We start from the raw sequence: 19,987 nt of genomic DNA, 5'->3' as shown, positions 1-19,987 counted from the left end.
TATTGTAAATAAGAATTTGTTCTTAACTGGCTTGCCTAGTTAAATAAAGGTTAAATACTCACACATCACTCCTTTGCCTCAACATTATTGCCTGACACGTTCTCCTTACTAAAGCAGGGAGGCCTGTATTTCAAAGATATCATTACCACAGGGATTTTCTATGCAAACAGTCCCACTTCCATGAATTGTTTGTGGAGACCTGTGGATTTCCTGTTTCTGAAAAGTAAGCAATGAGCTGCTGATAACTCATGCAGAAAATTAAATAACAAAATGGATCTCTGTCTCTCTCTCTTCCCTGTCTTTCTTCCTGTCAGTCTGTCTCTCTGTGCGCATGAGTGTTCATCATGAACATTTAAATGTCCAAATAATAATAGCCATGGGTGGAGCATCTGAACCTAACTGAATGTAATCTAATTGTATTGGTCACATACACATATTTATCAGGTGTACCGAAATGCCTGTGGTTAGTTTAACAGTAAGTTTATGTCCTACTTTTTGCAACATTAGACCTAATAGACAATAAGGAATATATACTGAACAAAAATATATAAAAGCAACATGCAACAATTTCAACGATTTTACTGAGTTACAGTTCATATAAGGAAATCAGTCAATTGAAACAAATACATTCATTAGGCCCTAATCTGACTGGGCAGGGGCACAGCCATTGGTGGGCATAAAAGGGCATAGGCCCACCTACTTGGGAGCCAGGCCCACCTACAGGAAGCCAGGCCCAGCCAATCAGAATGAGTATTTCCCCACAAAAGGGCTTTATTACAGACAGAAATACTCCTCAGTTTCACCAGCTGTCTGCGTGGCTGGTCTCAGACGATCCTGCAGGTGAAGGAGCCAAATGTGGAGGTCCTGGGCTGGCGCGGTTACACGTGGTCTGCAGTTGTGAGGCCGGTTGGACGTAGTGCCAGCACAAGGTGTACCTGTGTAATGATCATGCTATTTAATCTGCTTCTTGATATGCCACACCTGTCAAATGGATGGATTATCTTGGCAAATGAGAAATGTTCAGTAACAGGGATTTAAATACATCTGTGCACATAATCTGAGAGAAATCATTTTTTTTGTGCATGTAGAAAAATTTCAACTCATGAAACATGGGACCAACACTTTACATGTTGCGTTTAGAGTTTTGTTCAGTATATAGACACAGTATTTTTTGCTTGTCGTAAATGTTTATGACGTTTGGTCAGGAAGTATTCAAAAAGCCACTCAACAGATCGTATTTGATTAAATAAAATGCAATGTAGGCTATATATAGCTAGAAGAGTTTGAGTCTTTAACTGCAGACAATTTGCATGTTTGGAGTGCGCTGCACCTTTAAACATGAACCCTGTGTACACTGTTCAGTAACAGCGATACTGTGCTGCACTTCCAGTTTTGGGACCTAGAATTATGTGTTGACTGCAATGGCTGCGTCCACCGAGTCATTTTACCTGGGGTTTGATTTCAGCACTCAACAAGTAGGTTCGGATTATAATGCATGCTTTACGTCGTTCTGTTTGCAATATTGCCTATACGCACGCGCGTAGACTTTGTGTAACACGGAAGAAGAGATAAAACGATGAATCAGCGGCTACAAATGAAGGCTCATCTGGAACATTTTACATAGCATAGGCCTACCGGAAGATAGCCTTTCAAATAACCCATGTGTACCATACTATATAAGCAATATTATAAGCGATATTTAGTGGTTCTGGCATTCATTAATAAATGAAATGCGCGTGACATGTTTTTTTCTTTCATTCCACTGGACTTCGGACTTAGCCTAGACAAACATTGAATTGCTTATTTCATAACATTTTGCCATTCTTCCTACTACATTGGCTGCAAAGCAGGCACTTCTGTTGCTTTTCCTGTATCCTACTGTAGCTCCTAAACTTACTCAACCCATTTCCCCAATGTTGTGTTCAGCTGAAGGTGGTTGCTGTTGATGGGAACCTCAGTGTTGTCCACCAGGACAATGTGCAGTTTGACAGTGAATTGCCAGAATTCGGGTAACACAAAATCAAAAAATACATTTCATAATGTGTAGGGCGATATGTGCTGACAACTGATAAATAGCAATGTCTTCCCGACTATCACAGCACAATTCCAAGGCTGGCAAATCCTATACCCTCGATAGTAGGCTAGGCTACACAGTTTGGAAATAGTCCATGAAACTGACTTCTATCTTTTCATATCTCCCCAGGACTCAGGGAGGGGTCCATATCCATGCAGACAGTCTGACTGTCACTTCTCCTGTGCTCATGTGGGTAAAGGTAGTCCACCATGAATACTTTACTACTTATTAGTGCACTGCACAGTGAATACTTCACTAGTACTCAGTAAAAGTACTAGTAGCTCAGTGGTCTGCTCACTCTCAAACCGTTGCGTAGCTGAAGTACTGAATTAACTTCGATATAAGCTGTTATTCCGTTGAGTTCAAAGGTAGGGCCTACAGCAATAACATTCCCAAAAATGTTGTAACACTGCATGAAACTTTAAGGTTGATTAAACTAATACTATTAAACAGCAGTTCATTCTAATTTTGGGAAGATATCTCTCTTTGTAAGTAACTCCTCACTGTTATCTTCAGCAGAAATACACAACACTTTGAATAGTCACCTAGATCAGATTCAAGACCAATCTATGCGTAGTAAGGATGCCATTGGCAGAGCTGAGCGTGTTTTAGTTCTGTGATTTTTAACTGAGCAATTCCATGATGATTTCCCAGGCACTTGACCTGATCCTTGGCAAGATGAAGAATGCAGGATTTGACTTCTCGCGTGTGAAAGCCCTATCTGGGAGTGGCCAGGTGTGTGGACTATTACTAGTACTCGATTACAGTGCTCCATTGTGTATTTTGAATACAGTCAGGCATTACATGTATTTTATTTCATCATTGCCTTGTTTTTACAGCAACATGGCAGTGTGTATTGGAGGAAAGGGACCAACCAAGTTCTCAGGGATCTCCAGCCAGGAAAAAGTTTGCATGAACTTCTGAAGGTAAGTGGTCCCATACAAGGCAGTAGCAGGGAGAGATTCTATACTCTCTGGTTGTCCTTTCTGTCTATCTCCCATTTTTGATAGTCGTCAAATCACACTTATTTATAAAGCCCTTCTTACATCAGCTGATATCTCAAGTTCTGTACAGAAACCCAGCCTAAAACCCCAAACAAAAACCCCAAACAGCAAGCAATGCAGGTGTAGTAGCATTTCATTTTGCACATACAGTTCAGTATCAGCAACAAGCACAAATGACATGCACCACTTGATTTGAAATACAGTGCCCTGCTTTTGGCAAATGTCAAATAGGCGGGGTCCGCCTGGTTAAAAGTTAATACATTACCTTCCTCGTGTGGGTGAGAAAAAAAACACATTTGCCACAGCCTTTGATACATTGCAGGCACAGCCAACCCTATAGCCCAATGTTTATTCATTAATCCAATAGTACAATCAAACCCTGAGGATTATTCAGTTAATACTAACCTGAAGGGCCTCCTTTTTACATCAGTGAGTTTGCAAGTCTAAAAGGACCACGATAAGGCGTTTCTATGAACATTTTGTCTCAAACCTGGTTGTCTCTTCCAAATTAGTTCTTATCTTTGAATGCCTTGATATATATTTTGAGAGTATTACAGTAGTTAGTTGATTAGTAGTTGTTTTGATTCATTTTAGTTGTGCACATTCCACTTCTATTAAGTGATTCCATGGATTGCAATAAATAAGCTATTTTCTTGTCATCTGATTTCTCATTTTGTATATTGATACATTATGTCTGTACTTGTGCCAACAGGGTGGTTTTGCAGTGTCAGATAGTCCAGTGTGGATGGACTCCAGCACTACAGAGCAGTGTCAGTACCTGGAGACAGCAGTAGGTGGTGCTCAGAGAGTTGCAGACATCACAGGCTCCCGGGCCTATGAGGTGAGGAAGACTCAGTTTCCTTGACTGGATGGATTTGATGGATAGACTTAATTGACACTTACTTTACTCATTGTTTACAAGTAACTTCAATCATACATGTCTCCAAGTGATATGGACACAGGTAACACGTGTACACGTATGTGGGGGATCCAATAGTTACTAAAGGCACTGACCTTTTTTTAAATCAATTCTATCACATTACCTTTCAGCGTTTCACTGGAAATCAGATTGCCAAGATTTACAAGGCCCAACCAGAGAAGTACGAGGACACAGAGGTGAGGTGACATGTGCCCATTTTACTTGTCTGCTATCACCATTCCCCATTGTCTTATGTTAAATCCAATGATTTATATGCACCATTGGTAAACTACTCTAGGTCACATATCTGTGTGAATTCAATACATTAAGGTAATAGGGCTCTAAAAATGCCAGATAATTCTGCTCTCTTTGTGGAACATATTCTGTGTTGATTTAGTAGGAAAGATCAATAGAATTTTAGATAGAATTTCACTAGTTCTGTAATTGTCTGAAATATTTTCCCCCTTATTTTTTTGCTATTCATTTCAGAGAATCTCATTGGTCAGCAGCTTTGCTGCCTCTCTCTTCCTGGGCAGCTATGCAGCTATTGATTACAGTGACGGTAAGGTACTGGTACTGATGATAATGGTTAATGATGATTTGTTATCGGGTAGTACTTTATTGTATGGTTCAGAAATTACTACACAATAGCAAGCTATGCTTCACTTTTTTGTTTCTCTTTGGGATTTATTAAAACAAATATGAGTACTGCATGTACAATTTGTTATCAGTTTAGTTAACACTTAGCACAAGAATGTACCTATTCATAGCACATAATTTCATTGTAAATACCTGTGAAAGCATTACCCTAATATAAAGTTATCCTGCATTATGACATGTTATAATATAACATTTAAGTACAACTACTATGGAACAAATACCTTGGGAGTGAAGATCCTCCTTAAACAGTTTTATCTCAATATCTTCATTCAAAGACTCAATCATGGACACTCTTACTGACAGTTGTGGCTGCTTTGTGTGATGTATTGTTGTCTCTACCTTCTTGCCCTTTGTGCTGTTGTCTGTACCCAATAATGTTTGTACCAATGTTTTGTGCTGCTACCATGTTGTGCTGCTGTCATGTTGTGTTGCTGCCATGCTGTGTTGTTATGTGTTGCTGCCTTGCTATGCTGTTGTCTTAGGTCTCACTTTATGTAGTGTTCTGTTGTCTCTCGTCGTGATGTGTGCTTTGTCCTATTTTTGAATTGTTCTTTTTCTTTATTTAAATCCCAGCCCCCGTCCCCGCACGAGGCATTTTGGTAGGCTGTAATTGTAAATAACAATTTGTTCTTAACGGACTTGCCTAGTTAAATAAAGGTTAAATAGAAAAACAAACTAATCGTTAGAGTTAGCTGTTTCAGACCATATTACTTTACCCCAGCATGCTTGAAACATCACCTACTATGGAAGCACAGTGGGTTAACTCTCCAAGTTGGCTTGACACTTACTTCATGACAATGTTTTTACCAGGCAGAACCATTCTTTTAAGGTCTGCTGGATAACGATCATCATTGAGTTTGTGCAATAAGGTTGCCAAGGGATTTTTCTCCCATCTGTTATCAGCAGCACTGAAACCAGCTTGACATTGTAATCAAGTCATGTAGCCTGTTTTTCGCCTGAATTTCGTTACAATATACAACAGGGCAATATGAGGGAAATGTCTTGTTTATCATACAGGAAGATTACAGTAGTTGTGACAACTTGCGAATGACATTCTAGTCTATCAGCACAATGATATCTGGCATATACATAGACATATACCGTGCTGTGATAACATACATTACAGTTTATGAATAACATAAATTCATGTTCAGATTAGTGAGATTGGATTGAGTTAATAAAAACATTTATAATAATATATATACATGTAAATATATTTATATAAATGTATAGAAATAATTAAATACTTATGCGTAGAAAGTGTATTAATAGTTTATTCATGATTTTTAATGAAAGTCATTATTAAGGGTTACCCAAACATTTGTTACACTCTGTTCTGTGATCTGCATTTGAATCAAATTGAGGTGCACTGTATATTCTATGTTCTTTGGATTGGCTTGATCAGTCGTTCTGATTCGTGACATGTTCATTCTTCTCCTTTATTAAGGTTCAGGGATGAATTTGATGGACATTTTCAGCAAACAGTGGGCAGACTCCTGTCTTGAGGCTACTGCTCCTCACCTGGAGGAGAGGCTGGGAGCCCCTGTGCATTCTTCAGCTGTCTTGGTGAGATACCCCTATATGCAGTATCATGGTTCTTGACCATGTGTTGCTATTTTTTTGTCTATTCTCCTGGTTGGGCAACTGATAAGGAATCCAAATCAACTTTTGACTTTTGAATGGGCTGTAATTTCATCTCATATGGAAGGTTGTTTTACATTTTCATTGTAAAATAAGTACGTTTTTAGTGAATTCTTCAGTTGCAAGTCCTTGGGTCAGGTCATGTAGGCTACATAATATCCATCGTATCACCTCATATTCAAATGTTTTTATATTTGAAGAGTTGTAGGTCAGCCTGAGGGCTCCGGCAATAATTGGATAAAGAACTGGGGCCATCAAGGCTTTCGTCCCAGCTCCACTTGTTTGTCTTTGGATCCTCGTAACACTTAAACTGCCGGGCCTCACTACCCCCGTACTACACCAATGAACAGCCATTCTGACTGCAACATTCTAACAGTCTAATAAATTAATTTCATATATACTATCGGAAAACTTATCCTTTGGTTGTGTTTATGAAGGTCTTGGGTAACATTAGAATACAGATTTTTTTTAACAAAAGCATTTTCCTTAGTTTATGTTACTGTAGGCGATCTGCTACTGTGTGCTCACGTGTGGAGCGCACACGAACAGCGGATATTCTTAGACAAATAGATTTTTTTTTTAAAATAAGAGCTAATCTCTTCAATTTTGAGAGAGATTGAGGTTCCCAAATAAATCTGATACTACCTTATCATGAAATGCTTACTTACAAACAAAAGTTTTTAAAAAATAATAAAAAGTAACACAATACAATAACAATAACAAAGGCTACATACAGGGGGTCATTTGTACATGTAGGTAGGGGTGAAGTGACTATGCATAGATAAACAGCGAGTAGCAGCAGTGTACAAAACAAATGGGGGGGTTGTCACTGTAAAAAGTCCGGTGGCCATTTGATTAATTGTATATATAGTATATATATATATAGTATATAGGTCCTGGATGGCAGGAAGCTTGGCCCCAGTGATGTACTGTCATAGTAGAGACATAATCCTGATTTTATTTATGCAGTAAAATACAAGTAAGGCATGTGATGTATCAGAAATTGTGTAATATAATTATTGTCAACCTAAAATATTGTCATATAATTATAAATACAGTTTATATGGTTTTATACACTTTCTGTATATATAGCCTTAAAATATATGTAAACAGACCATAAATGTTTCAATGTAAATGTTTGGGAAAGTTGTGAGTGCTATTATATGATACAATATCAGTACTTTTACAACTTGTCTACAGTAAATCCTATCATCAACTGATTTTAGCCAATGTGTGGCTGTGGATTGAGTGCATTTGTTTGAATGGAATGTTGGCATATTGGCATTTAATTTGAAAAATTAACAGAATCATTGCTCTAAAACTGGTGGCTCGCTAACAAACATAGATGCGGTAAAAAGGTAAATCGAACTCGACCAAAACAATGGAATTGCCATGGAATCGCGTGGGGGAAAGGGCCGTGGGGGTAAGATCCCGAGTCTCCTCATTGCCATCCAGCAACACTTTCCACATTTAGTCTATTGTTTACATGTGTATTTCATGTTGAGGTAGAAATCGGAGTATAATGCTTGTATGGATGTCAACCCCAACACATGTTCATGCCATCGTAGCCAATCAACTGCATTACAGTTTTAAACAAATTTGACTACCACCAGCGATTTCTTTATGCTAGTTATGCTAACCAGTTTATGCGAGCGGGAGTAAGCATTTAGCAGTCACTTCTTGAAAAGGCACAACTTCTAAATGTCATGACGGATTTGACGAATGTCTATTTTGTTAGATCAGATTTCTTGAATGTGTGCCAATCTGGTCAATGGAACGTCTGCGTTTACCGCATCTATACCGTGCAGATAAATGTCTGACCTTTATCCCACCTTAGATGGTTCATGTCTATTCTAGTTATTTAGGAAAAGTCAAGGACTGATTGCTGTGCACAATATCCATAGGAAACGCTGATGACTGTTGAACTGCTAAAGCTAACATTGGACTGTTCACATCTCTTTATTCTTCATCCTCTTCTATAAACCCTAACCTCACCTGGTTCCCCTCCACAGGGCCTCCTCTCTCCTTACCATGTCACTCGTTATGGCTTCCCAGAGGACTGCAAGGTGGTGGCATTCACTGGGGATAACCCAGGTAAGAGCTTTATCATGCTCTGATGCTGTCTTTGTCAGGGGCCTCTGTTTTCTATTTTCTGTCATCTGGCCACTGGGTGGCAGTAGCACTGTACTGACTGCATTGATCTGCTCCAGTGATCCTCCTCCGCGCCTCCACTCCTCCTATCCTACACGTGGATGTTGTGTAGATTCTAATGAGAGTGCATGGCAGCGGTGGTCACATGTTCGCCCTCCTCCCGGGCAGCTTGATATAAACCTGATGAACGGAGAGAAGAGCTGGCCCCTCGCCAAGCAAGCAGCACTGGTTTAAAGGGATAGTTTTGGATTTTGGCAATGAAGCTCTTTATATACTTCCTCAGAGTCAGATGAACTCGTGGATACAATTTGTTATGTTTCTGCGTCCAGTATGAAGGAAGTTAGAGATAGCATTGGCTCGCAAAACTAACTTGTTTATTTTATTTTTGGGTACAGCTCATCGCCAAAAGTCCCAAACTATGCCTTTAAGACTATCGCCATGCGACTTGTGCAGTGTGCCGCCCGTGTTTGTAGACTAGAGGTGGTGACTCTGTGCTTTTCCAATGAAATGCCACGGCGGCCAGCTGAACGTAAACACTGAAACAAGCCTAGACCGCTCTCCTCTCCGCTAGTCCGCTCAGAAGTGTCATCTGCATAAAAGGGGCTTTTACGACCAATTAAAAGGCGGGCGACGCCCAGACGGTGGTTGTGTGAGGGAGTCTGGCACAGTCGGTTGAGATTTAGCTCTTTCAGCACAGCTCGGTTTGAGCAGCCAAACAATAGCCAATGGACTAATTGATACCGTTTTGAAATTGCCTGGATATAATGAAATATTATCCATGGTGTGATACAGTAGATGAAGGGGAGGCAGGATACACAAGGAGTTGGTTATGAATGCATAGACTAGACAGTGAGATGGCTGTCTTCAAATGTATACTAGTTGATCATTGTAATAATTGATGAGGCTAGTTGATCAGTGCAGGGCTTCTGCTAAGATTTGAAGAGCCATGGTGCATTCAGTAATTTAATTCAAATTGTTTGTTGATTGATATGTAGATAAGAGTATCATTAATAGTTATCATGTATGCAAAAGACTCACTTGAAATCATTTTCTGAGATATGAAGGGACAGAAGTATTGAGGTTAACTAGATGCCCATGACCGCTGTGTCTTGCCTAAACAATCCCTAATATTTTCATCCAGATTTGAGAATGATTTAGTGGCTCAGGGAGGTATATGGATTGTATTTATTCTACACACTAATACATAAAGATGTCGACTTATCAATATATTTATACTACTACATTCCAATAAATCATCGCAGCCAACCATTTTTTAAGGTCAATGACAGATATGAAATTCTCAAAATTATTCCTAAGCTTCAGACTTGAACGCCGGTGAAGAATTGTAATGAGAATCCAGTCCGAGGGCCATTTTTCTTGGGACTGTCGTCCTTTCAGGGGCCTGCGTGTGTATGCGTCACAGCACGGGAAAGATTGATTTAACGCTCTATGCAAGGTCACCAAGAAATCCAATAGACTGGAATTAATAAATCTTTCCACCAGGTCCGCCCTCTGAAGCCCCCAAAATTAAAACATGTAAAAGATCTGCCCAGCAACTCCCAACTCAACAGCAGAAAGTTGGGACTTGTTCTGGGCCATACCAGTATACCTCGTTATGGGCCATACCTGTATACTTTATTATGGGTCATACCTTTATACCTCGTTATCGGCCATACCTGTATATCTCGTTATGGGCCATACCTGTATACCTTATTGTCCATACAGAACAATGACAATACACAGTACACACCCCATAGGATAACCCTTTTTGGTTCAAGGTAGAACTCTTTTGGGTTCCATGTAGAACCCTACCTGCAACCAAAAGGGTTTTTACATGGAACCAAAAGGGGTTCTTAAGGGTTTTCCCCTGGGGACAGCCAATGAACCCTTTTTTGTTTCAGATTGCACCTTAGAGTGTACCATAGGTAACCTTAGGTCACAGTCTGTGGATGGAATTGAAGTTAAACGTCTCAATACGATATGACATGTTCAGTGACTCAAGTAGATCTGAGAGAGTCTATGTTGTGTCTGTTGTACAGACACATCCCATTTTAAAGGGCCAAGGCAAGAGAGATGAATGGAACGTGGGCTAAAGGGAACTAGACTTTCTTACTGGCTTTCAATCTTCAATTAGTGTGTTTCAAGTATGAATGCTGTTTTCATTTCTTATTCCAGGGTCCCTGGCTGGGATGAGGTTACAGGAAGGAGACATAGCCGTAAGACCTTTCATCTTTCTTTCTTTCTTTCTTTCTTTCTGCACAAGCACAGTACATCATGTCATAGCCAATTAAAGGGTATAGGGCTCAAATGTTATCAAGTTGCAGTTCAGTGCTTAAAGAGGTACAGAACTTTTGCTTCTGAGTCTACTCAGAAATGACCTCATTGGACACAAGGGCACACCTCCCCAGACCCATGAGCAAGGATGTTGTGGTTTTAGGAGATAAAAAATGGATTAATATTATTGAGGTGAACAATTTGCAACTAAATTTCCATACAGCCTCTTTCGCTGCAGCAGTAGAGTAATATGGTGCAAGGCAGCGATGTTAAGGACCACATGGAGGTTCCATGGCATTAAATCATTCATGCCAGAGGTCCGCCGTTGTCCGACGAGGAGCGATTTCAAGCTGTTTTCATCATCAAACGGAACACTTGGTAGAATCAAACGCATTAAACGCATGACAGCTCTCGCTTTGAACTTCACCTAAATGAGGGAATCACACATTTTTCAAGATGCGCTTTGACTACCAGCTTCCAAATCACTTCAGAAACCTACAACCAAATATAATTCACTTACTCTAATCAGATTTTGTTTTGCATGTCTTCACTTTTAAAGGCTCATTGCAGTCAAAAACGTGATTTCCTGTGTTTTATATATATTTCCACACTAAGAGGTTGGAATAATACTGTGAAATTGTGCGATGGAGTTTGGCCTGTCTGGTAAATTAGTTAATAGATAATAAGAAAAGTTCAACCAAAGTTCCAATCCTCTGCCAATAACAGCTAGTTTTCAAATTTCTTCTCCCCACTCAGATCACTCTCAGACAGACCTAGCAAAATTCTTGCTTGAGAAATTGCTCTTTGCTAAGAAGCAACCCACTGGGCAAAAACTGGTTGAATCAACGTTGTTTCCACGTAATTTAAACCAAAAAATGTAATGTGATGACGTTGAATCCATGTGGGAAAATGATTGGATTTGAAAAAAGTAATCAACATCATAGCCGCGGGAAGTAGGGGTGCTGAGGTTGCAGCTGCACCCCCTGATAAATCACAATGGGGGAAAAAAAGGATAATATTGTTATTTATTTTTTACCGAATTATTGCACTTGCCATTTAAAGATGCATTATGCAGAAATCGCTCTGCCATTTGCTGGTTGCAAATGGTTTTATAGTTAATTTCAGTTTATGTGACAAAACAAGCAACTATAGTGTAGAGAATCATTGTACCATCTAAACCACTGTGAAAAATTATTTCCCAAAATATTGTATTTTCATCTGTTTGAAACTTGTGTTCAAAAGTAAAAGATGCAAAAACAACTTAAGCACGAGAATCATAGAAATAGTGCACATAGAACAGATTAGACTTCTTAGTGATTAGGCTTCTTAGACTTGCTTTCAATGAGAATGACAGATCTATAACTTTGGTTTGTGTGCCAAAAAAGTGATATATTGCAGCATTAATACTCCTTTATGAGCAGACGAAGAGAGCAGGGAGAAATGCCCCATCTTCCCGCGGCCATAAACAGCGTAAGGGAATTTCGTATTTTGTTTATCCAACTTGGCTGGAAGTCCTTTGGGTGGTGTACAATTCTTGATACACATGAGAAACTGTTGAGTGTGGAAAAACCCAGCAGAATTGCAGTTCTTGACACATTCACTTTCTGAATGGCACACATAAACAATACATGTCCCAATTGTCTCAAGGCTTTAAAATCAAAGGATTTTCTCTTGCAATTTAGTACAACAAAAAAAAGCACGCAAAAAAATTACCAAAAAACACAGCTGCCAGACATGAAAGGATGTATTGCTTAAGCAAGACATGGGACAAGAATAGAGCAACAGTGACAGTTACAACAACAGTAAGCGTTCCTAGTCAGTGTTCACAGTCAGTCTCTGTCCAGCCGGTCCAGAAACAGACCCCAAACCTTGAGAAATCTGCTGGAGGAGTTAGTCCTGAAAAAACTCATATTTTACAAGTTAATGGTGTTAATCATTTCTGCTAACCATCTATGGAAGCAAGGGGAGGTGGGTGACTTCCATTCTGTGAGGATATTTTTTTTGCAGCCACCATTCCAAACATCAGAGCCTGTTGTTCCTCATAGGACCATCTTAGAACAGACTCTGAGCAGCCAAAGAGAGCGAGTTCTGCATCAGGGTCAATGGCCCTCTCATATACCTTTGAATACCAATCAAAAATGTTCCTCCAAAAATGATTAAGTAGGGGGCAGAGCCAAAAAAGATGAGTTAATGAACCCTCTGAGGCTTTACGTTTGTCACAGTGTCACACAGTGGGGAGACCTGGGGCCTTTGGTTTTGGAGTAGTGAAGTCTATGTCTGACTATGTATTGTATCAATTGATATCTGGCATTGACGGAACAGGAGTGAATTGTAGACAGGGCTTCTCCCCATAGATCATCTGAGATCTCAATATTTTACTCTTTACCCCAGGTCTTTATGTATTTGGAGAAAAGGGTGACAAACTGTGAGATGAGGTGTGTTGAGTTGGGAGGGCGATGTAGCAAATCATAAAACGAATATTGTACAGGGAGGCTGTCAACATTTAGAATTTTCCCTTTGATGTAGTGTCTGTTAAAAATCCTTTTTTAACCTGTCTCCTCCTCTTCACCTACACTGATTAAAGTGGATTTAACAAGTCACATCAAAAGGATCATAGCTTTCACCTGGTCAGTCTGTCATTTTAAGAGCAGGTGTTTTGTACACTCAGGTATATGTTATATAAGTGGTTATATAAGTTGTTCCTCCTTCCGTCTTCCTATCTTCCTCACTCCCATCTTCCTATCTTCCTCACTCCCAGGTGAGTCTTGGCACTAGCGACACAGTCTTCCTGTGGATCAAAGAGCCGAGGCCCACAGTGGAAGGACACATCTTCTGCAACCCAGTGGACCGCCCCTCCTATATGGCTTTGATATGGTAAACACCTCCCACACTACCCCCACGACTTCAGAAACAAAGTAGTTCCCCCGCAGTTCACGTTAGAACGGTATACATTTAACAAATGGCGAAGAAGCGCCACATCCCGTCACAATAGATCTAGAGCCAATACGCTCTGAAAACTTACATAAGCAGAAACAGTATGGCTTTGCAGAAACAGACCATGGATGTTGCAGTAGGACTATAGAGTAGGGTTTAGACTAAGCCTATAGACTAAGTTCTCTTAGTGAAGTATAATTTAATGAACAACTTAGCTCTTTCTCTGAGGCATTCAGGTACAGTGCATTCAGAAAGTATTCAGACCCCTTGACTTTTTTCACATTTTGTTACGTTAGTCTTATTCTAAAATGTATTAAATCATTTTTTTCCTCATCAATCTACACACAATAACCCATCATGACGAAGCAAAAACAGGTTTAGACATTTTTGCACATTTAAAAAAACTGAAAAATCACATTCACATAAGTATTCACACCCTTTACTCGGTACTTTGTTGAAGCACGTTTGGCAGCGATTACAGCCTCGAGTCTCCTTGGGTACGACGCTACAAGCTCTGCACACCTGTATTTGGGGAGTTTCTCCCATTCTTCTCTGCAGATCCTCTCAAGCTCTGTCAGGTTGGATGGGGAGTGTCACTGCACAGCTATTTTCAGGTCTCTCCAGAGATGTTTGATCGTGTTCAAGTCCGGGCTCTGGCTGGACCACTCAAGGACATTCTGTAGCCACTCCTGCATTGTCTTTGCTGTGTGCTTAAGGTCATTGTCCTGTTTTTAAAGGTGAACCTTCACCCCAGTCTGAGGTCCTGAGTGCTCTGGAGCAGGTTTTCATTAAGGATCTCTCTGTACTTTGTGCCGTTCATCTTTCCCTCGATCCTGACTAGTCTCCCAGTCCCTGCCACTGAAAGACACCCCAACAGCATGATGCTGCCGCCACCACCATGTTTCACCGTAGGGATGGTGCTAGGGTTCCTCCAGACATGACGCTTGGCATTCAGGCCAAAGAGTTCAATTTTGGTTTCATCAGACCAGATAATCTTGTTTCTCATGGTCTTTAGGTGCCTTTTGGCAAACTCTAAGTGGGCTGCCAACCCTTTTACAGAGGAGTGGCTTCCATCTGGCCACTCTACCATAAAGACCTGATTGGTGGAGTGCTGCAGAGATGGTTGCCCTTCTGTGAGGTTCTCCCATCTCCACAGAGGAACTCCGGAGCTCTGTCAGAGTGACCATCAGGTTCTTGCTCACCTCCCTGACCAAAGCCCTTCTCCCCTGATTGCTCAGTTTGGCCTGGCGGACAGCGCTAGGAAGAGTCTCCATTTAAGAATGATGGAGGCCCCTGTGTTCTTGGGGACCTTCAGTGCTGGTACCCTTCCCCAGATCTGTGCCTCGACACAAACCTGTTCCGGGGGCTCTACCGACAATTCCTTTGACCTCATGGCTTGATTTTTGCTCTGACATGCACTGCCAACTGTGGGACCTTATATAGACAGGTGTGTGCCTTTCCAAATCATGTCCAATCAATTGAATTTACCACAGGTAGACTCTAATCAAGTTGTAGAAACATCTCAAGGATGATCAATGGAAACATTTTTGAGTCTCACAGCAAAGGGTCTGAATACTTATGTAAATAAGGTATTTTTGTTTATTATTTTAAATACATTTTTTCACCCTGTTTATGGGGTATTGTGTGTAGATTGATGAGGAAAAATAATAATTGAATCAATTTTAGAATAAGGCTGTAACGTAACAAAATGTGGGGCAAAGTCAAAGGGTCTGAATACTTTCTGAATGCACCGTACATGATTCATGACAAAGATTATTTCCACTGTACTACAACTGACCTGGTGATAAAAGCATGTTCTAAATGGCATACATGTACTCCCCTAACCTGGACGACACTGGGCCAAACCCTCCCCTAACCTGGACGACACTGGGCCAAACCCTCCCCTAACCTGGACGACACTGGGCCAAACCCTCCCCTAACCCGGACGACACTGGGCCAAACCCTCCCCTAACCCGGACGACACTGGGCCAAACCCTCCCCTAACCTGGACGACACTGGGCCAAACCCTCCCCTAACCTGGACGACACTGGGCCAAACCCTCCCCTAACCTGGACGACACTGGGCCAAACCCTCCCCTAACCTGGACGACACTGGGCCAAACCCTCCCCTAACCTGGACGACACTGGGCCAAACCCTCCCCTACCCGGACGACACTGGGCCAAACCCTCCCCTAACCCGGACGACACTGGGCCAATTGTGCACCGCCATATGGGACTCCTGGTCGGGCTGGTTGTGACACTGGGATCCAACCCCAGGCTGGAGTGACGCTGTAACACTGCGATGCAGGGCCTTAGACCGCTGTGCCACTCAGGAGGCCCTTTATGTCCCTAACATTAAATTAAAACTGAAACTAGGCCTCCCGGGTAGCGCAGTGGTTAAGGGCGGTGTACTGCAGCGCCAGCTGTGCCATCAGAGTCCCTGGGTTCGCGCCCAGGCTCTGTCGTAACCGGCCGCGACCGGGAGGTCCGTGGGGCGACGCACAATTGGCCTAGCGTCGTCCGGGTTAGGGAGGGCTTGGTCGGTGGGGATGTCCTTGTCTCATCGCGCACCAGCGACTCCTGTGGCGGGCGGGCGCAGTGGCGCGCTAACCAAGGTTGCCAGGTGCACGGTGTACCCTCCGACACATTGGTGCGGCTGGCTTCTGGGTTGGATGCGCGCTGTGTTAAGAAGCAGTACGGCTGGTTGGGTTGTGTATCGGAGGACGCATGACTTTCAACCTTCGTCTCTCCCGAGCCCGTACGGGAGTTGTAGCGATGAGACAAGATAGTAGCTACTACAACAATTGGATACCACGAAATTGGGGAGAAAAAAGGGGTAAAATTCAACAACAAAAAACCTGAAACTAAATCATATAAAAATGAAATATCTGTATTTAGAAAACTACTAAATAAAAACTAGTGGATCTGAAAACTAAATCATAAATAACAATACGAGTGGAAATAAAAACGAATATAAAAACACAACTGCAATAACCTTGGTACCTAATGCTAACAATCGTTATGTGGCATTGACATTTAATTGAATTCCTTGAGACTTTGTTGAACTATAACTCTGTCACATACAGTCCAAAACAAATTTGCCATTTGTCATTGTGCCACTGGTAACCTTGCACAAGCGCACAAACACACACACCAAGTGACATTGACATCTTTTACTAATCATTATCTTCTGTCTGTATGACTCCTGTTCCATAATGTTTTAATCTACGGTAAAATAGAGTATTATAAAATAAGTGGTTTTACTCATAATAGCTGATACACAAAGGAGATTAAAATCGGGAAGGATGCTCAGGCTTCTACTGTAGATGGCTTGCTTTGAATTCAATTATACTAAATGATGGTATGTCAGCCCAGGTAAATGTTTGTGTGTGTGTGTGTATGTATGTGTGTGTGTGTGTGTGTGTATATATATTTATATGCCTCCTGCCAGCTATAAGAATGGCTCCCTGACCAGAGAGAGGATCAGAAACAAGTGTGCTGGAGGGTCATGGGAAGTCTTCTCCTCGGTCCTGAGGACTACACCAACAGGGAACAACGGGAACATAGGTGATGAAGTCAAACATGCTGTATCTATCAGTAGATTTGTTTTAGTCATCAAGTTGGATTGATTTAGAGACTGTAGGCCCCAGATTTATTCAGATAATGGCAGAGTTTTCAGATAACGGCTTGATCTTTTTGATGTGGTGCTGACTGATTCTGAATGGGCTGGCATCTAACGTTCTCTTCCAGGGATTTACTTTGATGTGGTGCTGACTGATTCTGAATGGGCTGGCATCTAACGTTCTCTTCCAGGGATTTACTTTGATGTGGTGCTGACTGATTCTGAATGGGCTGGCATCTAACGTTCTCTTCCAGGGATTTACTTTGATGTGGTGCTGACTGATTCTGAATGGGCTGGCATCTAACGTTCTCTTCCAGGGATTTACTTTGATGCCATGGAAATCACACCGTCTGCAGTCGGAGTTCACAGATTTGACAAAGAAAATACGAAGGTCAGTGCAAAGACTCTGCTGTGTATTGAAGGAAGTCAAATTATGGATGGGATTCTATTTGCAATTCAAATGAAAAACTGGAAACGGTAGTTCTCTGTTGTTTCCATCTAAATGAAAAGATGTACAAGCACATAAGTAATTCATAAGTAAGAGATTAATGCATGTAGTTTTTTTATCGATCAATGTTTTATTGACCAATGAATGGTTTCAAAACAGCAACCGGAGCCCTTCTCCAAGACAGACAAAGATAAGTCACGCGAGGCTACAGTATCGCTGTCACCCGCTTTTCCTTATCCTTGTGAACTCCTTCAACGGGGCGGTGAAGCCGGAGGATTAGGAGACGTCATTACAGGGTGATGTGAGGAGAGAGGTCAGAAGGGGTGGGGACTTAGCCCGGTGGGAAGGAGGCTCTCCATTCCCCCAGTCAAAGAAAGTTCTGTAAGGGCAGGAATCTCCCATCTACTCCCCTGCTCCTTTGCCTGCTTTCCAAAAGCCTCTCTTTGTGTTCCCCTTCCCTGTCGTCCCGCTCAGGTAGCCGGCTTCTCCGCCCAGGGGGAAATCCGAGCCCTGGTTGAGGGACAGTTCCTGGCAAAGAGGGTCCACGCCGAAAAGCTTGGTTATAAGATCAGTGAGTGGATGCAGTTCCTTTCTCCTCTCTCTTTCTCCTCTCTCTCTTTCTCCTCTCTCTCTTTCTCCTCTCTCTCTTTCTCCTCTCTCTCTTTCTCCTCTTTCTCCTCTCTTCTCCTCTCTCTTTTTCTCGTAGTCATTTTTTGCTTCCCTCCTAACTCATTATTGTACATTGACTTTCTCTCTCTCTTTTCTTATCTTCTACTCGCTCTTTATTTTTTTACTATTTTCTTCCCCCTGGCATTTCCTTCATCTATCTTCTCTTCATCTCTCTCTCTCTCTCTCTCTCTCTCACACACACACACACACACACACACACACACACACACACACACACACACACACTTATCTCTGTCCCTCTCTCTCCACAGTGGTCAGTATCAGTAGTCTTTTAGCATAGTGGCTGGATGCAGTTTCACTCAAAAACCCCCGGAAGGGAACAGAATGCCTCAAAGATATTGAAGCATGAGGACTGAATAGGCTACCCCTCGCACTCACTTATCACAGCTATTTGGCAGACTCAATTTTGGCTCTATATCGGTCCAGAATATTAGTGATTAATCAAAGGCGGTGATTTTGCCTTGAGGACCTCGTATCGAGCGGCAGATTGTTTTTTTTTAGCCCCCCGTAAAAGAAGTCCATTATTGCAGTCAAATTTGCTGAAGGAGAAAAAGAACAGAGTAATATTGTGATCCGTTAGGATATTTCTACTAACTGCTACTGTATGGATCTTGGCAGATGATGCTAGTTCAATTAAAGCACATTGACTACTGCCAAGGCGGATATTTTAAATTAGTCCATGAGGGATCTGTTTGTCTGTTGCCTTCATACAAATCAAGCAGTTTGGTCCATCTGTCATCATTGGAATCACTCTGGGCCACATTGCTATTTCTCAACGCATCCTTTCAATTCAAAGCCATTGCAAAATGAAATGCTCAAATGTAGACTTTTCCCAGAGAGTTTCAGGAGGCAGAGCCTACCAGGTTAGATAGATACTGTAGACAGGCAGGTTTGTACATCGATTGATGCTGATTTCTCTTATGACGTTTGGGGCTGGTCCTATATGTGTGCGCATGTGTAGCCTGGCTAAGCTGAAATCTCACTCACTCGTCACCGAAGGTCAACATTCTGCCAGAGAATTTAACTTCAAATAAGACCCTCACTGGCCATCAATAGTAATGAATAATGTATTCACATACTGACAGATCACTCTTTATTAAAAGGAAACCCTCTTATTGACACTATAGGTATTTTTTAACAGTATTTGAGTGTGGGAAATGCAACTCAACTACATATTATGTTCTGTTGTCCTAGAATTAAACTGATTTAATTCTATAGATTTAGCTACACACAGAGAGTGTCAAGGGATGATGCTGGAGAGGCGAAGCAGATACGGGGAGTCAAACATTTTAATAGGGAACGGACATGGAACGAGACAGGAACAGCGTCAGCACACGGGTAACACAGACAAATAACAATCACAATATGCAACAATGCGGACACAGGAAACACAACCAAGGAACAGACAGATATACAGGGGGTAATCAACAAAGTGAAGGATTCCAGGTGAGTCCAATGAGCGCAGCTGCGTGTAATGTTGGTAACAGGAGTGTATGATGACGGGTAGCCTGGCGCCCTCGAGCGCCAGGGAGGAGGAGCGAGAGCAGGCGTGACAGAGAGAGAGGTTATGT

At 41.7% G+C, this 19,987-nt stretch overlaps 1 protein-coding gene across 5 annotated transcripts in view; it reads left to right on the top strand.

Moving 5' to 3' along the window:
• Positions 1-827: 827 nt before the first annotated feature.
• The window catches only part of xylb (xylulokinase homolog (H. influenzae)), a 61,509-nt gene continuing 42,349 nt past the window's right edge, over positions 828-19,987 (top strand). Inside the window, exons 1-15 of one of the 5 annotated variants that reach the window (XR_010464062.1) lie at positions 828-929; positions 1,927-2,009; positions 2,204-2,273; positions 2,729-2,809; positions 2,914-3,000; positions 3,791-3,919; positions 4,129-4,194; positions 4,487-4,559; positions 6,105-6,223; positions 8,311-8,392; positions 10,625-10,665; positions 13,482-13,597; positions 17,108-17,223; positions 17,596-17,669; positions 18,201-18,297. Coding sequence is in view for 2 of the 5 variants with exons in the window: in XM_065019404.1 (XP_064875476.1) it covers positions 1,422-1,475; positions 1,927-2,009; positions 2,204-2,273; positions 2,729-2,809; positions 2,914-3,000; positions 3,791-3,919; positions 4,129-4,194; positions 4,487-4,559; positions 6,105-6,223; positions 8,311-8,392; positions 10,625-10,665; positions 13,482-13,597; positions 17,108-17,223; positions 17,596-17,669; positions 18,201-18,297 (1,288 nt within the window). In the remaining 3 variants the exon portion in view is untranslated. Of the gene's footprint in view, positions 930-1,338; positions 1,476-1,926; positions 2,010-2,203; positions 2,274-2,728; positions 2,810-2,913; positions 3,001-3,790; positions 3,920-4,128; positions 4,195-4,486; positions 4,560-6,104; positions 6,224-8,310; positions 8,393-10,624; positions 10,666-13,481; positions 13,598-17,107; positions 17,224-17,595; positions 17,670-18,200; positions 18,298-19,987 lie in introns of those variants that run through there. The other 4 variants (XR_010464061.1, XM_065019404.1, XM_065019403.1 and 1 more) reach the window with 4 other exon arrangements.

This window comes from Oncorhynchus nerka, linkage group LG6, assembly GCF_034236695.1.
Source record: "Oncorhynchus nerka isolate Pitt River linkage group LG6, Oner_Uvic_2.0, whole genome shotgun sequence".
Classification (NCBI taxonomy): domain Eukaryota; kingdom Metazoa; phylum Chordata; class Actinopteri; order Salmoniformes; family Salmonidae; genus Oncorhynchus; species Oncorhynchus nerka.
Note: the sequence above shows the minus strand (reverse complement) of the source record. Positions and strands in the feature narration are given on the sequence as shown.